Source organism: Bos taurus, chromosome 24 (assembly GCF_002263795.3).
Source record: "Bos taurus isolate L1 Dominette 01449 registration number 42190680 breed Hereford chromosome 24, ARS-UCD2.0, whole genome shotgun sequence".
NCBI lineage: Eukaryota > Metazoa > Chordata > Mammalia > Artiodactyla > Bovidae > Bos > Bos taurus.
Window position 1 is genome coordinate 48841261 of NC_037351.1, and position 23501 is coordinate 48864761.

The 23501-nt window shown below is 38.8% G+C and overlaps 1 protein-coding gene across 7 annotated transcripts in view; it reads right to left on the reverse strand.

Annotated features, from left to right (window-relative positions):
• DYM (dymeclin) overlaps positions 1–23501 on the reverse strand; it is a 400521-nt gene that overhangs the window by 118724 nt on the left and 258296 nt on the right. For all 7 annotated transcript variants that reach the window (XM_005224266.5, XM_059880986.1, XM_024984401.2 and 4 more), the window contains one exon: positions 10753–10855. In XM_005224266.5, the coding sequence (XP_005224323.1) occupies positions 10753–10855 (103 nt within the window). The remainder of the gene's footprint in view (positions 1–10752; positions 10856–23501) is intronic.

Sequence of the window (23501 nt, forward strand, 5' to 3'; positions counted from 1 at the left end):
AAAGAAGGCTGAGCGCTGAAGAATTGATGCTTTCAAATTGTGGTATTGGAGAAGACTCTCACAACAAGGAGATTATACCAGTCAATCCTAAAGGAAATCAACCCTGAATATTTTTTGGAAGGACTGATGCTGAAACTCCAACACTCTGGCCACCTGATAAAAAGAGCTGACACACTGGCAAAGACCCTGAAGATGGGAAAAATTGAGGACAGGAGGAGAAAGAGTGACAGAGAATGAGATGATTGGATAGCATCACCGACTCAATGGAAATTAAGTTTGGACGAACTCTGGAAGATAGTGAAGGACAGGGAAGCCTGGCGTGCTGCAGTTCAAGGGATCACAAAGAGTCAGACACAACTTAGTGACTGAACAACAGCAACAGTGGAGCATTCACAACAGGTATGGGGAATTTAGGACTTAGGCATTTGAGTCTAATCTCTTACTTGGTATCTTATATGATCTCAAATTTGTATTTTGACTGAGGTCACAAGCAGACTATTGTGTTGCTCTAAAATATATATTTTTCTTTAATGTACAATGCTTACTGATCAACTTTGTGACTGAATTAATGACAAACTTTTTTAGGGTCATGTTCTAAGCCTAACAGCATTTTGTGCTCAACCTACAGTTTTTCCATCAGCCCACACTCCAGGATTTACAGTTTGTTCCATTAAAAAGAGCTCAATGACCCTCACCTATTTTCACATCAAAAACAGTATTCATTAAACCCCGAGGTTAATGAATGGACAAAATCTTACTGTACTGACTTCTCATGATGTCAGTGGGATCTTTAAAGTTTAGAATGACAATGGCTCCATCTTTAAAGCTGCTATAACTCAAGGGGTGTTGAAAGCTCTAGGAATAGAATATCATACTGTTCCTGAAGACCCCAATCTCCAGAAAAAGTTGAAAAGGCTAATGACATTATTAAGACAACCATGTAAGCATCACTTTCACTTTCTTCCTTTCATTTTCACTTTCTTACTTTGTTTTCTTCCCTGGTGGCTCAGAGGGTAAAGCGTCTGCCTGCAATGTGGGAGACCTGGGTTCGATCCCTGGGTTGGGAAGATCCCCTGGAAAAGGATGGCAACCCACTCCGGTACTCTCGCCTGGAAAATCCCACGGATGGAGAAGCCTGGTAGGCTACAGTCCATGGGGTCGCAGAGTTGGACATGACTGAGCGACTTCACTTTCTTTCTTTTCTAAGCCTAAAAACGTACTAAAGTTTTAATCAGTTTTGACTTTCTTATGAAGATGTATCATACTGGTCATTGAATTGAAATTCAAGTAAGAATAACTTTTGTTTCATTACTAGCAGAGCTTTAGCTCATTATCCAATTCCAAGTGAGAGTTAGACCCAAATGCATAAAAAGAAATAACCATGCATGCCTGCCCCGTTTATTATTAAACAAACATGATAAATAACTTCAGTTTTGAGGACTGAAACTTAGTTCTTATAAGTTCATTTTCCAAAAACAACTACTTTGTTGTATTAGCAAATCAAGAAAACCAATATACTCCAAGCATGGAATAGCCTCTAACAATTGTCAAAGCGCAAATTAACTTGTCTTCTGCTTCCCAAAGCATATCACTTCTCATGACTGAGATCTTCAAACTCACATCTTGGAAACTCAAATAATTTATGAATAAGCTGAGAAACAATTTAGGCTTAACTTTCTCTAGTGTTCACTGAATCTTCTAATAATACCTGAAGCTTAGATAAATTCTGATGATTTCATGTTCATTTTTGGATTTATAAGGTAATACTCAAATATTCTTGTAAAGATTTCTTAAGAATTCCTCAGAAAGCCATGAAATTTCCAACAAAACAAGCAGAGCTAAATTCTCAATACAATTTTTTTTTTCTCAGAAATTAAATCCACTAAAGAAAGAGTTGAGTTTCCACTCACACAATGAGTAAGATTACTAGTTTTTGGGGGTCTTATTTGGAGAAACTATAATAAAGTGCCATTTATAAAATATTTGCAGCTTTGACTGTAATCAACTGTAATAATAAGATACCAGCTCAAAAATTCTTTTCATTTAAACCTCTTTTGTAATACTGCTTTTTAATAACCCTCATAATAGCCGAATTAAAGGACCCCAACAGAAATCATTCATCCCACATAAAACAAACATTGCCTTTTCTTCTTAGCTTTGTTTTACAGGCTACATTATTTCCAGATGACGCTTGAGGGGACTATGGTTTCAAGAATTAGATGCTTAAATAGACAGCTGCTTTCTATTTGCCATGTAAATCAAGGATATATCAAAGAAAATTCCAAATAGTAGACTTCTTTTCTTCCTATTAGGAACTATGAACTCGGGCAGAAAGGGAGAAAAGAAAGGGAAAAACAATAAATAGTTGAGCAAAGAGAAAATTAAAATAATAATTTCTAACAAAGAAAGTTTGAAGAATCTTAGGAAAAGATGATTTTATATTAGCTCTGTACAGCAGCAGGTAAGAATATTTTCACTCCAGTAGGAGGGGGAAGAAGGAAACTGTGCTCACTGGTTTTCACAAATTTATCACACATTGCTACTGAATTTAATATGCATGGGTTATTTTTTCTGTATTCTTTAAACTTCTCTTAGAAAGTTAATTAATCATTGCCAGATTTCAATGCAAACATCCGTTTATAAGGCAGTAGAGGGAACATAAAAGTTATTTAAGTACTTTTCATGATAATTTTAAAAAATCCTTAAAAAGGATATTTTACCGTATTCTATACGAAGGGACAGGACAAATTTCCTCTCTAGGAATAAAGGGCAGTAGTCTTTATTTCAATTCAGGTGTGCTTAAGAGTGAAGGAATTTATTTTTCTCTTTTAAGCAAGAGGGGATTTCTCCAACTCAAATTGTCTTTAGAAGCATTCTCAGAACATTTCTGAAACTCCCAGTTCAGAAATGCATCAAAACCAAATTATAACACAACCAAGAAAATCAGTCTGATTATGTTAAAGTCCTGGTTTTTAATTAGGAAGAAAAAGTGGCAGGGGTGGGTGTGGAGCTTGCTCATTTGCTAGAGGCCTCATTTATTTGATTTTTAAAATCAATTGTTCTAAAGAAGAAACTTTTTGGGACTTAATCCGTGTGGGGCTTGGAATTTACTTACGTTCAGAGCAGTTGTAGGGAAGGTAGTAAGATTTGTAACCTTATTCACAATGTTTGATTCTTGTTTTTTACATTGGTATTGACATTATGAAAGTAACGATTAAGATCTTGATTAAAATTTCATGATCCTCCTTGGAGAACTGATTGATTTTAGGGCTGAAGCAGAGGAGATATGAGATGAGTTGGAGCACTGTGAAGGTTGCAAAAAAAAAGGTTGATGCATATTCAAAGGGACAAAACCTGAAATGGCTAAAGTTGGAATAACCTGAATAACAAAATAACAACAGTCCTGGATGATAAGAAAATAAGTATCCAGGAGCTTATACTGATAGAAATAAATAACTGCACAGGCAAGAACTTTGGGGAGAGGTGACAACTCTTCCTTGCAGAATTCCATTTATAAATGTAGAGGGAATGAGACAAATAGAAAATCATTCCAAACTCAGTAAAATAATGATGCAGACAAGATTGATCAATGGATGCTCGGATTTGTGGGAAAATGTTTAGGAAAAAACTGAATACTGGCATTGTCTCTAAGTATCTTCCCCATATACTCTTCCAATATAGTAGAAATATGTAATAATCTAATAAAATATTTCCAGTATAGTGAAAATAACTACTATATAAAAGCATACAGGAATTACAAAGGGAAAATTAGCAAGTTTATAGCAGAGAATATTGGCAGACATCATCCTAGTGATGTGATCAAGTGAAAACATCACCAGTGCGTGTGTGCTAAGTCGCTTCAGTCATGTCTGACTCTCTGCGACCCTACAGACCGTAGCTTGTCAGGCTCCTCTGTCCATGGGGATTCTCCGGGCAAGAATATTGGAATAGGTGCCGTTTCCTTCTCCAGGGGATCTTTTCAACCCAGAGAATGAAGTCACCGCTCTTACATCCCCTGCATTGGCAGGTGAGTTCTTTACCACTAGTGCCACCTGGGAAACCCAAACATCACCAGTAATATAGACCAACCCCATGTATTCTCTGGAATGATGCTCTGAGAAGGGCATATCACTTCTGTAGTTATCTTTTCCAACAATGCATAACATCAATCTAATCATGAGAAAATGCCAGACAAACCCAAATTGAGGGACATTCTGCAAAATAAATGATTAGTACTCTTCTAAAGTGTATGACACCACCCTTATGGCAGAAAGTGAAGAGGAACTAAAAAGCCTCTTGATGAAAGTGAAAGAGGAGAGTGAAAAAGTTGGCTTAAAGCTCAACATTCAGAAAACGAAGATCACGGCATCTGGTCCCATCACTTCATGGCAAATAGATGGGGAAACAGTGGGAACAGTGTCAGACATTATTTTTGGGGGCTCCAAAATCACTGCAGATGGTGACTGCAGCCATGAGATTAAAAGACGCTTAGTCCTTGGAAGAAAAGTTATGACCAACCTAGATAGCATATTCAAAAGCAGAGACATGACTTTGCCAACAAAGGTCCGTCTAGTCAAGGCTATGGTTTTTCCAGTGGTCATGTATAGATTTGAGAGTTGGACTGTGAAGAAGGCTGAGTGCCAAAGAATTGATGCTTTTGAACTGTGGTGTTGGCGAATACTCTTGAGAGTCCCTTGGACTGCAAGGAGATCCAACCAGTCCATTCTGAAGGAGATCAGCCCTGGGATTTCTGTGGAGGGAATGATGCTAAAGCTGAAACTCCAGTACTTTGGCCACCTCATGCGAAGAGCTGACTCATTGGAAAAGACTCTGATGCTGGGAGGGATTGGGGGCAGGAGGAGAACTGGACGACAAAGGATGAGATGGCTGGATGGCATCACCAACTCGATGCACATGAGTTTGAGTGAACTCTGGGAGTTGGTGATGGACAGGGAGGCCTGGTGTGCTGTAATTCATGGGGTTGCAAGAGTCAGACACGACTGAGTGACTGAACTGAACTGAAAGTGTCAACGGTCATGATATCCAAGGAAAGACTAAGGAAACATGACAACAAAATGCAATGTAGGATCCTGGACTAGATACCAGAAAAGAATAAGGGCAATAGTGTTAAAACTGGTAAAATTCAAATGAGGTATGTGTTTTAGTTAACAGTATTGTACCAAGGTTAATTTCTTAGTTTTGAAAAATGTTCTATGGTTACGTAAGATATTTACAAAGGGGAAAGCTGGTGAAGGCTATATGGAAATGGGGAACACATATACACCCATGGCCGATTCACATGAATGTACGGCAAAAACCACAATATTATAAAGTAATTAGCCTCCAATTAAAATAAAAAAAGTAAAATCCTTTGTAAGTCTAAAATTATATGAAAATAATAAAGAAAGAAAGGACTGAGGGAGGGAAAAAGGAGAGAAGGGAGGGGCAAATAAGTCATAAACATGACAAAAACGTAAAGATCTTTATCTAAAAAGAAAAGTATAAGGTATTAAGTTCTATTTTTCCTTCTTTTCAGTCTAACTCCCCATAGGTAACCACTATTTAATATTTTCTTATGCATTATTCCATAAAAATTAAATGCATACTTTCAATCATACATGTACATGTAACCTATATACTACAAAGTATGGTTTTCTGTTTTTTTCTACCAAATAAAGTGTTATGGATATCTTTTCATATAAATCTATATGGATTGAATTTGTTTTAAAAAATGTCTGAAAAATACTGCATTGGATAAACTTAAACTTTAATCAGTTCCCTAGATTTTTTCCCCTTATTTCCATATTTTTGATCTTAAACCAGGACGAAAAATATGGCACTAACAGTAAAGAATCCACCTGCAATGCAGAAGACATAAAAGATGCAGGTTCAATCCCAGGAAGATTCTCTGGAGGAGGAAATGGCAACCCACTGCAATATTCTTAACTGGAAAATTCCATGAACAGAGGAACCTGGCAGTCCATGGGGTTGCAAAGACACATGACCGACTGAACACACTTGTGTAAATATTAACTTTTTCTGAGTATAAAATTAATTTTCTAAATCCACTCTCATGCCACAATGCCAGCCAAGCTGCTATCTATATGTTATTACACTCAGCAAACAGTTATTTTCTTTCCACGGTGCTCCAAGTACTACTTTTTTTAAACGGCTTCATTGAGATAACACCCACAACCATGCGCACGTACGAGTGCACGGGCGTGCAGTCATGCCCACCTCTCTGTGACCCCATGGGTAGCAGCCCGCCAGGCTCCTCTGTCCATGGGATTTCCCAGGCAAGAATACTGGAGTGGGTTGCCATTTCCTCCTCTGGGGGATCTTCCCAACCCAGGGATCGAACCCGCGTCTCCTGTATCAGCAGGCAGATTCTTTACCACCGAGCCACCTGTGAAGCCTTCACAACCATGTACTTTGTTAATTTAAATGTACAATTTAACAGTTGTTAGTACATTCAGAATTGTGCAACCATCACCACAATCTAATTTTCAAACATTTTTATCATCCCTGAAAGAAACCCTGAACCATCAGCAGTCACTGGCCATCCTGCATCAGATCATGGATTTTTTCCAATAAATATAGTCGGCTCTCCACAGTCTCAGGTTTTACTTCTGTGGATTTAACCAGCCTTGGATAGAAATTTCTATCCGTGGTTGGGTAAATCTGAGGATATATATGGAGGGCTGACTGTACTATACCACTTTATATAAGGGACATGAGCATCCTTGGATCTTGGTATATGTGAGGGCTCTTAAAACCAATCCCGCCCAGACATTGAGAGACAACATTTACTACGTTTCTTCCTATATGTGCAGCTTATGATAAAGTTTGACTCATGAATTAGGTACTAGAAGAGAATATCCAAATTGCTAGCATCACTACTCTTGTACTTTAGGGTCATTAAGCAAAAGAAGGGTTATTTAAACACACACACTGCTCTCCTGCAACAGGCAGCTGATAATCTGGATGGCTACTATGTGACTAATGGTCGGGATATGCTGGACAAAGGGATGATTCATGTCCCAGGCAGGATGGAGCTGGACATCGAGAGATGTCATCATGCTTCTCAGAATGGTGTGAAACGTAAAACTATCAACTGCTTATTTCTGGAATTCTCCATTTAATATTTTTGGACTGCAGTTGACTGTGGGTAAATGAAACCTTGGAAAGCAAAATTGGGGCTAAGAGGGGGATGACTGTACTTGCTTAGCAAGTTGATGATAAACCCTTAGTTACTATTTCTACATCTGGGGATTTTTCTGACCTGGCTCCTTACTATTTTTGGCCAGGGTCTTTTTGGCTTGTGCCTTTGCATTTATGTTTGGAATGAGGTGGGAAAGTGGATCCTATGAAAAGGTTAAAAATTTCTTTGATGATCACATGGCAATATAATTTGTTTCCTTAAGATTCCACCTAGAATAAACTAGTCATCTCAACTAGTTGCCAAGATAATCGTTAGAAATTAGGGAAACAATGTTTACATGTAATTGTGACAACAGTCCTAATTAAAAGCTACAGTTACATTTAAAAAGCAGCTACAATTCATTTATTATTTTTGTTTCACTGCCTATATTCAGGTTGTGTTTTATATGACCAAAGTTATTTTAGAGGTTTATTCTTTTCTTTTTTTCTTTTTTGGCTGAGTGTTGAAGCAAGTTGGATCTTAGTTCCCTGACTGGGGATGGACCTGTACCCCCAGCAGTGGAAGTGCAGAGTCTTAACCACTGGACTGCCAGAGAAGTCCCTAGGGGTTAATTCTTATGAAAATAGTGTTGAAAGATTCTTCTCTAACAATTCTCTCATGTCTTTTTAGTCGCTGAATTACATTTTATGAAACTCTGACATAAAGACACCCAGAGTCAGCCAAGCCAACTGAATGTCACCAGCCTGCCCAAATGCCTCAATCACTCTCTGCCCAGCTATCACTGCAGTGAGCATTCTCTCTCCCCACGGAGAGCTCAACTGCAATTTTTGTTTTATTTTCCCTTAAGCAGTCAGGGCATTTCCTCATTATCTAGAAGCTGGCTGAAGGTTTCAGGTTTCCCCTGAGAGGTTCAGACAAAATGGCTGTACTAAAGTACTCATGTTAATGTTTTCATAACATGCTATTTGTTTTCTATGCTGTTACTCAATTGACTGGTGAATTATACAGTATAATGACAATAAACTTTTCTTAATAAACTCAGAAATCTCTAGGTAGTCTGAAAGTACTCTATGTACTCCAGTGAGAAGAAAAACAAATCCTTATTTTTATGCACGTATTCAAACTCTCTGCTAATATAGTTCTCTCGGTCCTGGTGTAGAAAGTATACATCTGGGAATTCACTGCTGCATTAAGGCCCTTTCATTTTCCTTTTCCGTCTTTTACAAACAAGTGTTCTAATGCATTCATTGAGGACACAGAATTTTATGTGGTTGTTGGCAAAGACACTTAACAAGTGAAATTTCTGGGGAAGAAAAAGGGAACATAATTTATTCGTCCAATTAATGGCCAAGTTAAAAGAGAACGATAATGAGAACATGATTTCAAAAGTTCACGCTCTCATACATAGTGTTTTGAGCAATGAGAATGACCAATAAAACATGAGTTGTCACTAAGAAGAACTACCACAGCACTTACTTTTGAGGTTGCTACTGTTTTCTTTAGTCACCTTTCAGTCTAGTGGCAGGGGGAGTGATTCACAATCATCTGTACTACAACTGAATCAGTGTTACCCACCCTCTTCACTTAGCTCTAAGCAAAGGCAGCAAAATTCAAGTTCATAAACCTATCTGAAAAACACTGTGATTTGCAGTCTCATACATATAAATGTTAAAATAAGACTGTCAATGACAGTTTCATATGGAATTTTCCTTGTATTTCTAGAAAGCAGATGCTTCAAGAAGTTCCTTTTTATTAACACTTAGTGAAAATTTCATGCAAGAGGAAAACAAGGACTCTAAAAACTGTACAGTTCAATAGCAGACTTCATATATCCATTACGAGTTCTGCTTGTGCGTTCACTGCATAATCACCTCCATAACTGGCAAATGCTATTAAATATGACCCATTTTCTCAAAGAAAATATCAATTTTCAGGCCTCTGATTAAAGGAGAATACTATTAGGGCAACCTCAGCATACACATTCAACACATTTTGTGTGGAATGAAACAACAGGAATACTATATAAATCAAATTATACATGTATAAAAATGACAAAACACTCACAGATGAACAAAATTCATATTCTTAATAAACATAACCCTATTGCCACTCTGGCCCCAAATGTGGATTCTAAGGAGTAAGTATAAAGAATTACTTTTCTTATAACAAGTTATGACAAGAGAAGAATTAAATTAGCCATAATGCTCATTTTTTTCAAAAAGATGAGAATATTCAGCTAGCAGGAAAATTTTAAAAGATAGTGTTTTTTTTTTTTAAGAGAGAAGTACTTTGGAATTTCAAACTTAATACCTTAATGGGATGACAGATCATAACATCTTTCTCACACACACACTAAATAAATAAATATAAGAGAAGAAAAACAGCGCCAGTCAGGTTGTGGCTGCACATAGCTATCTCTGTTTATCAGTGTCTGATATCCGGACTGGGTGCTGTTCCCACAGTCTCGTATCAGCACAACCATTTAGAAATGAAACAAACCACAGCAGGAAACAAGCAAAACAACTCTCTGGCTGTCTGGTACACATCACCACTTCAAACTCAGAATACAAAAATTTTCTGCTCAAGTTTCTGAATATCGACTTTAAGTTGTCCCCAGATAAACAAATAGGGAGGTTCTTATTAGAACTGGATGAACTATCTCTGTGACTCGTGACATGAAAGTTTTTCGTATTCTCATCTAAGCATGCTCCACAATATAAGAAGTGTCATGGACAATGCTGCTGTCCTAAAGGAACCCACACGACAGGTTCGCCTTCTCACTCCACAGTGCTCTTCCCTGGGCTGCGTCTATTCTATTCTATCATCATCCTCTGCGGTCAGGTGGTAATAACCTCTTCATCTTTAAAAGCAGGGGGAACAAATGCCACATGTTACTGCTGTTCTCTGCTGACCACGACTGACGAGACCAGGGCAGACACCCTGGACGAGAACCCCCACAGAGCCAGTTAGATTCTCTCTCTCCCAGGACTTGAGAATTCGAGGACTCTGAACAGTCAGCAAAAGGCATGACTCTCACTAAAACACATTAAGGGTTGGGAGGGAAGTGGGGTGGGAGGAGGGGTGAAGGTTGCTATTTCAGACAGCAACTATAGAAAAGGGGCCTACGGGACGCAGCAGCAGAATAAATCTGAAGCAAAAAGAAGCAGATAACAAAACTAAATGTCCAGAAAGACAGGCTATTTTGAAGAATCCAATGGCTTTTCAATTTTAGGTTCTTGTTCTCTGAAATCCAGGTGTGTATCTTCCCCTTGAGTTTAGTGAGAAACCACTGCATACTTCTTACAAAATTCCTCCTTTCGTTTCTCTGTAATTAGTTTGGGTGGCCTTCCTGACTAAGGTAATAAGATTCCTAATTATTAACAATCATTGATTTAGGTTTGACTTTCTTCAACCACGTGTTAATAATCTTTGAAAAAACTTTTTCCCTTGATTTGAAATGTTTCTTCTTTATTTTCTATTACAGGTTTCTTAGTGGTCAAGAACAGTCAGAACTTGGGAAGAGGGGGAATTGTTATTTTTTAATTTAGCAATGAAAGGAAAAATTTTTTATTGACAAGGTAACTACTTACATAATCTGGTAGAGGAACATCACTGGAACTCAGCGAACCTCTCAAGGACTGTGTGGCTTGTTCCAGAACTTTGTTGTGTTTTTTCGACAGCAAGGAAAACAAGCTGAAAAAACAAACAAAAGCCCAATTATATTAAAAGAACTAAGTGTCTCCTTTCATAGGTTTTATATGGAATTATATAATTACACAGAATGTCAATTATTTCAAAATATACTTGTAATTGATTATTTTTTATGCCTGTGTGAACAGCAAGATTAACAATACTATTGATATAATAAATGATAAAGTGAAAAGAATGTTTAAATTCTAAGGGCTCTAAAAAATAAAAGTTTTCCAGTTTAAGACCGTATTTCAAGCACAAGAGAAACTTTCAGAAGATTACTATCATGGAAAGAACAGTGGACAGAAATTTAGAAAATCTGGGACATGAACTGACTTTAGGAGTAACTCAGAGTGCATACTCTGTTGCAAATCACTTGAGCTTGCTGTATCTCAATTTTCTCATCTTTCAAATAAGTGTATTAGATTATTTCTCTAGCATAATATAGAGTCCACGATTCTATATTATGGCTTTATATTCTTATTTCTCAAAAAGACTGACTTTCAATATTGTATTATAAGATTTTGCTTCTGGCCATGATGGATTAACTGGTACTGAATAACTTGCCTGTGTAAACAACTAAAAACTGAACAAAATATACGAAATAACTGCTTTCAGATGCTCAACAACAACTGAATACAGGATTATGATCCCTAAAATAAGAGAGATCCACAGTGTTGTGTTAGTCGCTCAGTTGTGTCTGACTCTTTAGGACCCCATGGACTGTAGCCCACCTGGCTCCTCTGCCTATGGAATTCTCTAGGCAAGAATACTGCAGAGGGTAGCCATTCCATTCTCCAGGGGATCTTACCGACACACGGACTGAACCCAGGTCTCTGCACTGCAGGTAGTTCTTTACCATCTGAGCCACTAGGGGAGCCTTTTGGGGGGCCCATGTGATTCATTACCTAGAAAGTGAGTTTCTATTCAGAGGAACATTTTAGACTGTGGCTCAGAAAGCTGGGGCCCAAGCAGTGCCCAAGAGTATTGCACTGAGAAGACAGATATGAATCTGGGGCTTCTGTGGCAGCTGGAATTTGCAGAGTAGATTGTTAGACTGGAGGGAACTGCAAGAGGGAGGTCCAAAACCTGCTTCAATGTCAATTCTTGAGTGTTTGGCTAAATACTATGCTGTGCTGTGCAAAGACAGACCTCACATGACAGTGAACCACCATTCAGGAGGCACAAACCAAACGGAGACTTTGGAAATCACCAAAGACTGGAGGTATGCTGAAGTTCCAACCTGTCAGAGTGGAGATAACACTCAGGTGAACTCTTGGAAAGATGATGTTTTAGGAGTAGTATTCTAACCAAAAGTAACAACTATTCTAAGATGGATCCTAACAGAACTAAGTGAGCTATGTTCAAAGTATAAAACAAACTTACATTAAATATAAATGGATTAAACCTCTTGGTTAAATGACAAGAGATTGTCAGACTAGGTAAAAAACTAAACGCAAAAACATGCTGTTTATAAGAGCCACACTTGTAAATTTGGAGATACAGATAAGTGAACAGTAAAATGGTTCAAAAGAGATATTGTTTAATACAAACAATAATCATAAGAAAGGTGGAATGGCTATATTAATATCAGACAAAGTAGGTTTAAGGATAAGATTATTACTAGAGATAAAGAGAGAAATTTTATAGTGATGAATTTACCAAGAAGCTGTAACAGCCATAAATGTGTATATACCAAATAACAGAGTTTCAAATATATATAAGTATATGATCCTAATATTACATCTACTATATCTAATGAAAAAAGAATTCCTCTTTGGGCTAGACAATGGGTTAAAAATAAAGACACTTCTGATTCCATGTACTTTTCCATATAAGTATGGCTTGTAGTATCTTTTTTAAGGCCTGAAACATTACTCTAGTATTTCTTAGTGGTATCTTTCTAAATAGAATATTGATCTGAATATCAATTTAGGAAAATACCTAACTATTTCAGATGGTTTAAATGGGATAATTACTAAAAACAAGACTACTAAGTATTCTTTCCAGATTATTAACTAACATTAAAATGTTAAAAAATGAAAAAGTTTCTTAACACTTATGGGTAATGCTGGATGTGCACAAAGAAAATGTAACAAAGCCAAGAATATTCTCTAGATTCATATTCAAATACTGCCAGAAAATCTGTGAAACAATTACTGGGTGAATAAGTGTGAAATCATGTAACACTGATCAAGCACATGTTGATGAAGAGAGATTTCTGTGAAATGGAATAGTCCTGTAAAAGTTTCATGAAGGGGTTAGACTTTACATAAAGTCTTGATGAGGAAAAAACATCCATGCAAGAAGACAGAGAAGGCATTTCCAAACAGAAGGCAAAGCACAGAGGCAAAACAGGGGACAGTGAGAAGAGTGAAGAGGAAGTGTGTAAAGAAGTAGGAAAAAGACTCAATCTGTAAGGGTCTGTGCATTGTTTCTGTCATTTTATTTTTATGGGTCTTCTTTATTTGAGTTTTAGCTTTGCCTTGTTTTTTCTTTTTCCAGATTAAAAGTAAACATCATGCTTTTTCCTCACATTCACTCCCATGACCCACTGGTAACAAATGTTAGCAGTTTATTGTCTATGATTCCAGAAATGTTATATTCATCAAAGGATGTATAGGAATGAATACTGTACATATACATCCATGCTTTTTAATTCACAAAATAGGTATTGCTCTGTATCTTGTACTTTTTCCACTTAATAATACAATCTTTGATTCATTCAATAAAACATATATTGACTGTTAGTTAACTGATATCCAAGCATATGTATAAACCACATTTTGACTAATCCATTAGAAAAGTATCATTGCAAAGTTTACAATTTTTTGTATCATAAACAGCACTGCAGTGAACACTCCTGTACATAATTTTTGGCATACCTGAGATGAGACTGACTATAGGATAAAGTCAAACTGCTGAGTAAAAGAATAATTGAACATATTACTGAACTGCAAGGTGTATATATTCTTAAAAATACAAATTATTTTTCAGGCAATGAAAATTAAGAGATAAAAATATGTTGAAATAGTGTATAAAGCACATTCACAAGGAAATGCATAAAAGGGGGAAATTAGTAAGATTCATCTAATTAGTTAGTATGTTGTTATGTTAACTCACTTCAGCTGTGTCTGACTCTTTCCAACCCTATGGACTATAGCTTGCCAGCTTCCTCTAACCACAGGATTCTCTACGCAAGAATACTGGAATGGGTTGGCATTTCCCCCTCCAGGGGATTTTCCTGACCCAGGGATCAAACCCATGTCTCTTATGTCTCCTGCATTGGCAGGCAGGCTCTTTACCACTAGTGCCACCTTGGCACCCCTCTGAAATCACAGAACTATCTACAAAAGCAGGCTTCTGCTCAGGACACTTTTGGCTACAGAAGTAGACATACAGCCAGGCACGCCAGCTCTGCACACGGCTTCAAGGCCACATTCTAAGGCCTTCAAGGCCATTATATTACATAACTAAATATACTGCTGCTGCTGCTGCTAAGTCGCTTCAGTCGTGTCTGACTCTGTGCGACCCCATAGACGGCAGCCCACCAGGCTCCCCCATCCCTGGGATTCTCCAGGCAAGAACACTGGAGTGGGTTGCCATTTCCTTCTCCAATGTATGAAAGTGAAAAGTGAAAGTGAAGTCATACTACTTAGCGAATTTTCTGAAATAAATGGAGTTTCAGAAGTTTTTTGAGATGGAATGGTCTTTGGTGGTTGATTCTAGTATATGGCATGGCAAGACTCAAACGGGCATCAAGGGGGTGCCTAAACAGAAAGCTAAAGCAGTAAACGTACCTGGAAGAAGTGAGCTTTTTGGTATTAGTAAGAGGAAAGGGGGCAAATGGAAAGCAAATGCAGAGCAGCGCATTTCATGTTTACATAATATCAGAACTATTTCATGGGTTCACAAACCTGGGATTTTCTCAGTCAGTGTTCTAAGAATGTACCCTTTAGAGGAGGACAAAAGAGGTAATCTGTGGTAGCTTTTATCATCAATTGAAGACATTTACGAAACAAGTCCTGGGAATCAAAGCAAAGAGGGTTTGATAATGTTTTCTTCAGAGAAGAAAGGCTAGTTTGTTTATTTTAAAAGAGAATACTAACAATCTGCTTTCCTTGTTAGCAGAAGACAAAACAAGGAAGGGAACTGCAATTCAAACATAAGCTCTTTCAGTTGGACACAACGGAAAATTTGACTGCTTCGGGCCTGCAGTGTTGATATGGTCCACCTCAAGAACCTGTAGCTACTGCTCCTAGCTGTTTTTAAGGTCAGTGTAGGAACAGATGATCTGAGGTCACTTCCAGTTTTCTATCACGAATGAGAAACAGAATTCAAATTTACTCAGGCTATTATTCTTCCGCCATCTAATAGGCTTTTTTCTCAGTTCTGTTAGCTAGAGCTCTCAAAGTTTTCCTAAATTTTTAAAAAAAATTCTAATTTTGTCTTCCATTTAGCATTTTTAGGGCACTGCTGCTACTAAGTCGCTTCAGTCATGTCCGACTCTGTGCGACCCCAGAGATGACAGCCCACCAGGCTCCCCTGTCCCTGGGATCCTCCAGGCAAGAACACTGGAGTGGGTTGCCATTTCCTTCTCCAATGTATGAAAGTGAAAAGTGAAAGTGAAGTTGCTCAGTCATGTCCGACTCTTAGCGACCCCATGGACTGCAGCCCACCAGGCTCCTCTGTCCATGGGATTTTCCAAGCAAGAGTACTGGAGTAGGGTGCCATTGCCTTCTCCTTTTAGGGCACAATGACCTAAATTTATATGAGATATGATTTGCAAATTGCTGAGAAAAGTAACTTTTGCTTAAAGCTTTTGCATTCAAAATACCAGCCCCAGTTAAATGCTAGTGAGAGTAAGCAACACACATGATATTTGTATGGAAGGGGTAATTCTGATTCTGGAAATAAGTGAAACTGACTTCCAAGTGCACTGATACTCAGAATATAGCTGTCATGATAGTGAATTTAAATTAGAAAAAGGCTGGATTTTCCTTGTTGTACGAGCATGTTCATTATAAATTCGTTTAATGGTGAAAAACTAAAAGCAATAAAAATTCTGGTCAAGAATACAATGGGTAAATAAACTGTGGGATAGTCATATAATGGCACACTATGTGCCATTATATATTATACATTATATAATATATATTATTTTATATAGTATATAATATTATATTATATATTATATATAAATATAATAATATAGTATTTCTTCATATATAATTATATGACATTATATTATTAAAGGGTATCTAAACAGGATAAATCTCAAAAAAACAATGTTGTTCAATGAGCAAGGACCCTGGTAGAGAATGTGAACAAGGCAATATTATTTATTCAGTGTCTTTAGCATACAAACCAACATTATATATCTTCTACAGATAAAACTTTTGAATAAAACACACATGGAAATGATAAACATGACATTTAGGATAGTCATCATTCTCTGAGAAAGGATGGAAATGAGATCAGGGAGGAAGAAATGAGAGGTTCAGCACACTCTCTCTCAAATATTCTTTCAGTTATACTAGATATATACATACTATATATATATATATATTTTTTTTTTGGTTATACTAGATATATACATACAATACATACAATACTTTGGCCACCTGATGCAAAGAATCAATTTATTGGAAAAGACCCTGATGCTGGGAAAGATTGAGGGCAGGAGGAGAAGAGGGCCACGAAGGATAAGATGGTTGGATAACATCACCGACTCACTAGACATGAGTTTGAGCAAACTCGGGGAGATAGTGAAGAAGGACAGGGAAGCCTGGTGCACGACAGTCCATGAGGTCACAGAGTTGGGCACAGCTTAGTGACTAAACAACAAAACATATCGAGGGGACTTCGTTACTCTATTTTTTTGGTGTATGCCTGAAATATTACACATTTTAAAAACTAATAAAAAAGAACACACTATCCTGAAGAAAACAGAGCCCCTGCCAACAGTCAGCATTTCATAAAAGAAAGAAACATATAAACACGCATGATGAGTCCAACCTGGAATGTGCTCAGAAAACCACTGGCTGCTGCAAAGGGCTGTCATTTAGGTGCCCAGTTGGTGGCAGGAGATAAGACAGTTTAAAGACAAACTGTGGAGGGCCGCTTATGGCACATCAAAAGTCCTGGACCTTTCTATATGGAGTGAGAAGCTAATGGAAGCTAATCAGTCTTAGAAAATGAGTAAAGAGACATGGTTCCTTGCCCCCAAGGACCTCAAGTCTAATGGAATAAGGGGAAAAATGTCTACGATATTGGAATCAGAGAACGCCACGGATCTGACAGAGTGCTGTGGAAGTAAAGCTGAAGGCTAGGTACGTCTCCCAGAGGAAATCTATCTTGATGGTGGCCTTGAAGGTTCAGGGGTTTGCCTATGGGGAAACGTAAAGGGGAAGGGAGAGCCATTCTGAAAGGTGGAGAAGCGTACAGAAAGGCACAGAGCCGTCAGGGAAGTACCCAGAGCTTATGAGGCAAAGCTAGTGCAAGTCCACAGAGAGGGGAGTGTTAGACAGGCCAAGAGATGAATCCAGCAAGATTGGCAGGATCTGTTTAAAAAAATGCCAAGAGGTTTGCACTGTCAAGTTACTGAGACAGACAGTAACTCAATCATTTACCAAGAACTGACTACGTGTCAGGGATGAGCAAGTTGTCTGCTCGGGATACAGCTACTAGCAAAAGCCAGAAGACCTCTACCTTGCCCTCTTGGAGGGCACGGTCAGGTCAAGGAGGATATGCTTGTATACAAGTGCTCCTGTCACTGGTGATGGACAGATGCGTGGGCAGAAATGGGGACAAAGATGAGGGTGTCTGACCACACCTGAATTGGGGACAGGAAATCATTTCTGGAGATGATGCCTGAGCTGAATCTTAAGGATCAATCTGAAGTTAGCCAAGCAAATCAGGCAACAGGAAAGGTAACATGGGCAGAGAGCAGAGTATGAGAGGAAGCAGGGAAATCCGAGCATTACGGGTACAGTCAACAGTAAAGCACACATGCTCATAAAGTGTGAACACTGGCACACCACGGTATGGTCAGGGCAGGAACAGGAATAGTTCATAAAGAGCCTCTCATGTCTTAGTGAGACCTTGGACTTTATCCTGAAAGCCAGAGGTGTTTTCTGACAGCAGGACTACAAAGGTAAGTAAGAGAAAAATACAAAGCTGCTATGTTTGGTGTCCAGGTGGGAAGTGGGCAGGAAGGGTGACCAAGCCCCCTTGTTCTTCTCTGTCCTCCGTCTCTCCCTGATGCTCTCTCATCTCGAGGTGGCTGCAGAGGCCCTGTCACAGAACCCAAATACCCAACACCTGTGCAAGGAGGTACAGCTACATAACAATTATACTTGTTTGAGAAAGATTCTCGGCCCCTAGACAGGATGGGAAGGTTGGACAGGGTGGGCAAGAGAACAGGAGTGGAAATAGATAATTTGGCATAACTTTCACACTGCTAAAAGTGAGAGGTGAGGAGGGCTTGAATTGAAGCAGGTATGAGCTATTTGGGGAAAAATAGGAATCCTGGATGATTCTCAGGTCTGGGAAATCTAGTGGCTGGCTGAGAATGTGACTGAACATGTCAGGGATATTTGAAGAAGAGCCAAAGAGCAGGGAGAAGACCTGGGAAACAAAGAGCTGTGTCTCAAAGACAACAAGCGCAGCAGCAGACAGACTGACGGAGCTTCCTGCGCATCAGACACTGTTCACCATCAGATACCATCTGAGGTGTGTGCTATTATTCTCCAGCCTTTTTTTATTTTGAAGGGATGATGAAATTGAGGCGGGGAGTGGTTAAGGCTCATAGCTACTAAGTGGAGTCAGGAGTCAAATTCAGGCAGATGGGCTCTCATAGTGGTGTTCTTAACAGTTCTGCCATGAAACTCAGAGGTGCTCCAGAATACCCAGATGCCCACGGTTAGAAATGTCCAGATTCCAAAAACACCGTGCTCAGGAGAGACGTTAAGAAATTTAAGGGCTGTTAGCATCAGTTGACCCACTCCAGTACTCTTGCCTGGAAAATCCCAGGGATGGAGGAGCCTGGTGGGCTGCAGTCCATGGGGTCGCTAAGAGTCGGGCACAACTGAGCGACTTCACTTTCACTTTTCACTTTCATACATTGGAGAAGGAAATGGCAACCCACTCCAGTGTTCTTGCTTGGAGAATCCCAGGGACAGAGTAGCCTAGTGGGCTGACGTCTATGGGGTCGCACAGAGTTGGACACGACTGAAGCAACTTAGCAGCATCAGTTGAAATCACAAAAGTACAGGTGATCACCCAAGGATAACACATTACTAGTATAAAACAAGGACAGAATTCTGGGTAAAGCCAGTAAAGAGTATTTGATGAAAGCTCAGAGTAGAAGGAGGGGAAGAGAAGACATTTTTCTGGAAGTCAGGAGAACCATCTTAAGGGGGGAGCACTCGCCACTTTTAAAAAGTAAAGAAGGACTGAAAAAAATAGTCACCGGATTTGACACAAGGCAAGGAATCAACGGTGATGGTAAAAGAAACGTTTTTCAGTGGGGAGGAGGAGGCAGAAGCTGGCCCCCGGCGGCTGGGAGAGAAGCAGGACGTGGGGAAACAGGTGGTGCTGGGGCGAGGAGAGTGAGCGTATAAGCCTGTGGAGGAGGCAAGGCAGACAGAGGTCAGTGACTAGGAGGGGCAGTGGGGGCCCCTCCTTGACCACCGCAGACATGCCCACAAGAACCTTGCCACTGCTTACAACATGTGGTCACGGCCTCTCCATGGCCCAGTCCTGCCTCTGACACACTCACAAGGGGTCCCACCAGAGACATGAGATGGACCTCAACTCCACAGATGAGGAAACAGAGCTGGTGGTTCAGCCAAGGTCAAAGTGACACAGAGTAGCGAATACAAAAGTCCTTTATAAACCCTCCAGAGCTTTTCAAAATGCAAAGAAATACAAAGTTTATTAAAGTTATTTATTAAAGCAGAGTTATAGCTAGAAACAGTCTCCCCACGCCTAGCTTCCTGCTGTCTCCGCTGCAGACATGGACTCCTCCTCCGGGCAGCGAGCCCCTCCTCCTTTCGGCCGGTCTCAATGCTGCCTCTTCTTGGAGGCACAACTCCACACCCTCTGTGAGAGGCTGTGCTCATCCTGCCTCTGAGCCACACTCACTTCACCACTCAGTTCATGACTAAACGTAGTCTCAGGCTGCTGGATAGTTTTAATCAGCTTTATTGAGGAATGACCTCCGTATTATAAAACGGACCAATTTTAAGCAGACAATTCAAAGAGTTTTGAAAAATACAAACATCCATGTGACTCATCACCATAATCATGATAGAGACGATTCCCTCACCCCAGGAAGTTCCCTTGTGCCCCTCTGAAGTCAAGTCCCTCGTCCAATATGCACCTCACCAGACCCTACCCCAGGTAACCAGGGGCCTGTTTTCCATCACAATGGTTCTGCCCCGTCTGGATTTCACGTGCAGAGCACTCTTTTCTGTCTGGCTTCCGTTCCCTTGCGTAACACTCTTCACACTGACCCGCACTGCTCTGTGTGCCAGCAGTCCACTCCTTCGTGCTGCTGAGTAGTCTCCACTGTATGCATGAATCTCAATTTGGGGGGATTGGGTTGTTTTCAGTTTTGAGCTATTATGAATAAAGCGGCTATAAATGCTCTGGTACAAGTTTTTATGTGAACATATGTTTTCATTTCTCTACTTAGAAGTGGGTCTGTGGCATTGTATGCCAATTGTTTTAACTCTATAAGAAACCATCAAACTTTTGTTCTACATTTTTGGTAGCAGGGAAGTGGAGGGCAGGGAAGCCTTGATATTTCAGACTTCACATTTAGCTATTTTAGTGGATGTGAAGCAGATCTCACTGTAGTTTCAGTTTGCCTTCCCCTAAGGAATTTTCTTGGGCTCAACGTTTTCTCTGCTGAAGAGTCTATTCATATCTTTGGTCCATTTTTTTTAAAAAGTGTTTTTGTTCTTCTTGAGTTGTGAGAGTTCTTCATATATTCCAGACACAAGTCCTTTATCAGATTTTGCTTTTTTGTCAGTTTTAAAATATTCTCTCCCAGCCTTACTGAGATAATAAATGATATATGACATTGTGGAAGGTGTGCAGCATGTTGATTTGCTACAGACACACTGCAAAATGATGATTACCACAGTTTTAGCTCACATCTCCATCCCATCCCATAACTACCATTTCTTTCTTGTGGTGGGAACATTCAAGATCTACTTTCTGAGCTACTTTCAAGTATATCAGTTTGGTTCAGTTCAGTTTAGTCACTCAGTCGTGTGATTACCATGCTGTACATCAGATATCCAGAACTTAAAACTGGAAGTTTGGGAAGGGAGACTTAGCAAGAAAGGGATATTATGACTGATTCACTTAGGAAGAAAGGGATATTATGACTGATTCACGCTGTCATATGGCAGAAACCAATACAAAACTGTAAAGCAACTTTCTACCAATTAAAAAAAAACACTGGAAATTGTCCTCTTGGACCAACTGTGCTGTTGCTGTTCAGTCCCTAAGTCATGTCTGACTCTTCCGTGGGCTGCAGCATGCCAGGCTTCCCTGCCCTCCCCTTCTCCCGGGGTTTGCTCAGTTTCACGTCTGTTGAGTCAGTGATGCCGTCTAACCACCTCATCCTCTTGACCAACCTGCTATCAGTCGAACATCAAACTGGTTGTAGTATCATTTTTTAAACATTTGGGTACTGTCATTGAGATAAAATTATAGTCTATTCAGAGGCAGCTGTCTCTCATGACCTGTAAGTTATAAACATGCAAATATACCCTAAGTACAACACAAGAGTAGGGTGTGTGATATAAAACTAAAAAAAGAATTTGACACTAATGAAGATTAAACAGTGACCTTAAATATACTGAGAAAAGAATCTATATTTCCTTATTTTGAATCTCATTATTGGGTGTTATTTATTTTTGTAAACAACTTCTCCCATTCTGGAGAGAGGTAGGGGAAGTGGAGTCAAGTTTTAGAATTTGATGAAGTCCAATACATGAAATTAAAAAAAATTACATGTACTTTTTGTATTATAAATCTGTGCCTAACCCAAGATTCCAAAGATTTTCTCCTATGATTTCTTCTAGAAGTTTTATAATTTTAACTCTGAACTTTAATATGTATGTACGGATGCAGTAAGAGTCAAGTTTCATTTTGTTGTTATTGGGGCTTGGGGGATATAAATATTTAATTGTTCTAGAACCATTTGTTGACAGGACTATCCCTTTCACCCCGTGAATTACCCTGGCAGTCCTGTCAAAATTTCACTGACTATATATGCACAGATGTATTTCTGGATTCTATTCCACTGGTCTACCACATACTGTCTTGGTTACTCTAACTATAATTTGGAGTAAATCCTGCAATCAGGGAGTTTGATTCTCCAACTTAAGTTTTGTCAAAATTGCTTTGGGTATTCTTGGTCCTTTGTACATTCATACATATTTTAGAATCAACTTTGTCAACTTCTACCAAAAAGTATGGTGGGGTTTTGATAAGGATTATTTGAGCATACAGTTCAGTTTCAGGATCCTAATACTAAGTCTCTGATCCATAAGCATGAGATCACTGTTTATTTTGGTCTTCTTTCTTTCAGCAGTATTTCAGTTTTCATTGTATAGATCTTGCCTAGATTTTGCTATGTTCATTCTTAAGTTATGTCATATTTTTATGCTATTGTAAATAGCACTGTTCTAAAATCTCAATTTCTGGTTGTTTATTACAAAAATTATTAAAGTAAACTTATTATTTTATACTGACTTTTTATCTTATACTCATGCTAAACTCATTTATTAATTCTAGTAGATTTTTTATAGATTCATTAGGATTTTTAAACATCTGACCATGTTTTATGGGAATAAATACAGCTTTAGATCTTCTTATCTAACCTAGATTATTAACATTTCTTCTTCTCAAGTCATTGCACTGGCTAGGATCTCTAGCACAATAATCAGTAAATATGAAAGCAAATATCCTTGCCATGTTCCTGATCCATGGGAAGATGCGTTTAGTCTTTTACCATTAATTATGACTTTAGCTATGAGGAAATTCCCCTCTATTCCTTGCTAACTGAATTTTCTTATCATCACGCATAGGTGTTGAATTTCACTAAATGCTTTTCGTATACCTATTAAGATGACCGTACAGTTTAAGTCTACTAATACAGCAGACTGTACTGAATGATCGTGTTAGGCTAATGCAACCTTACATTCCTAGGGCAGATCCCACTGGTTATCCTTTTATGTGCTGAGGATAAATAATGACAGTAAGTTGTCACTTGCTTAAGATGTACTCTATGCCACGTACCTTTTTAATCTTTCACATTTTTAACTAAATTAATATACAACATGCTTAATGAAGAGGGTATCAATGTTATCATCACAATATACAAGAGGAAACTAGGGCATTAGAGGGGCAAACTAGCTTGCCAAGGATTATACTGCTTATATGTGGAAGAGACAGAATTTATACCTCAGTAACCTGATTTAGAGTCTATACTCATAACCACTCTATTTTATCATCTTACCTAGGGTGGGCTTTTTTTCCCTGACCAGCATGATTCACTTCTACTTACTTCTTTTAGGAAAAGAACTGCCTCTCCTGAAAAAAGTTGAGTCCATGGTACATGCTGAGT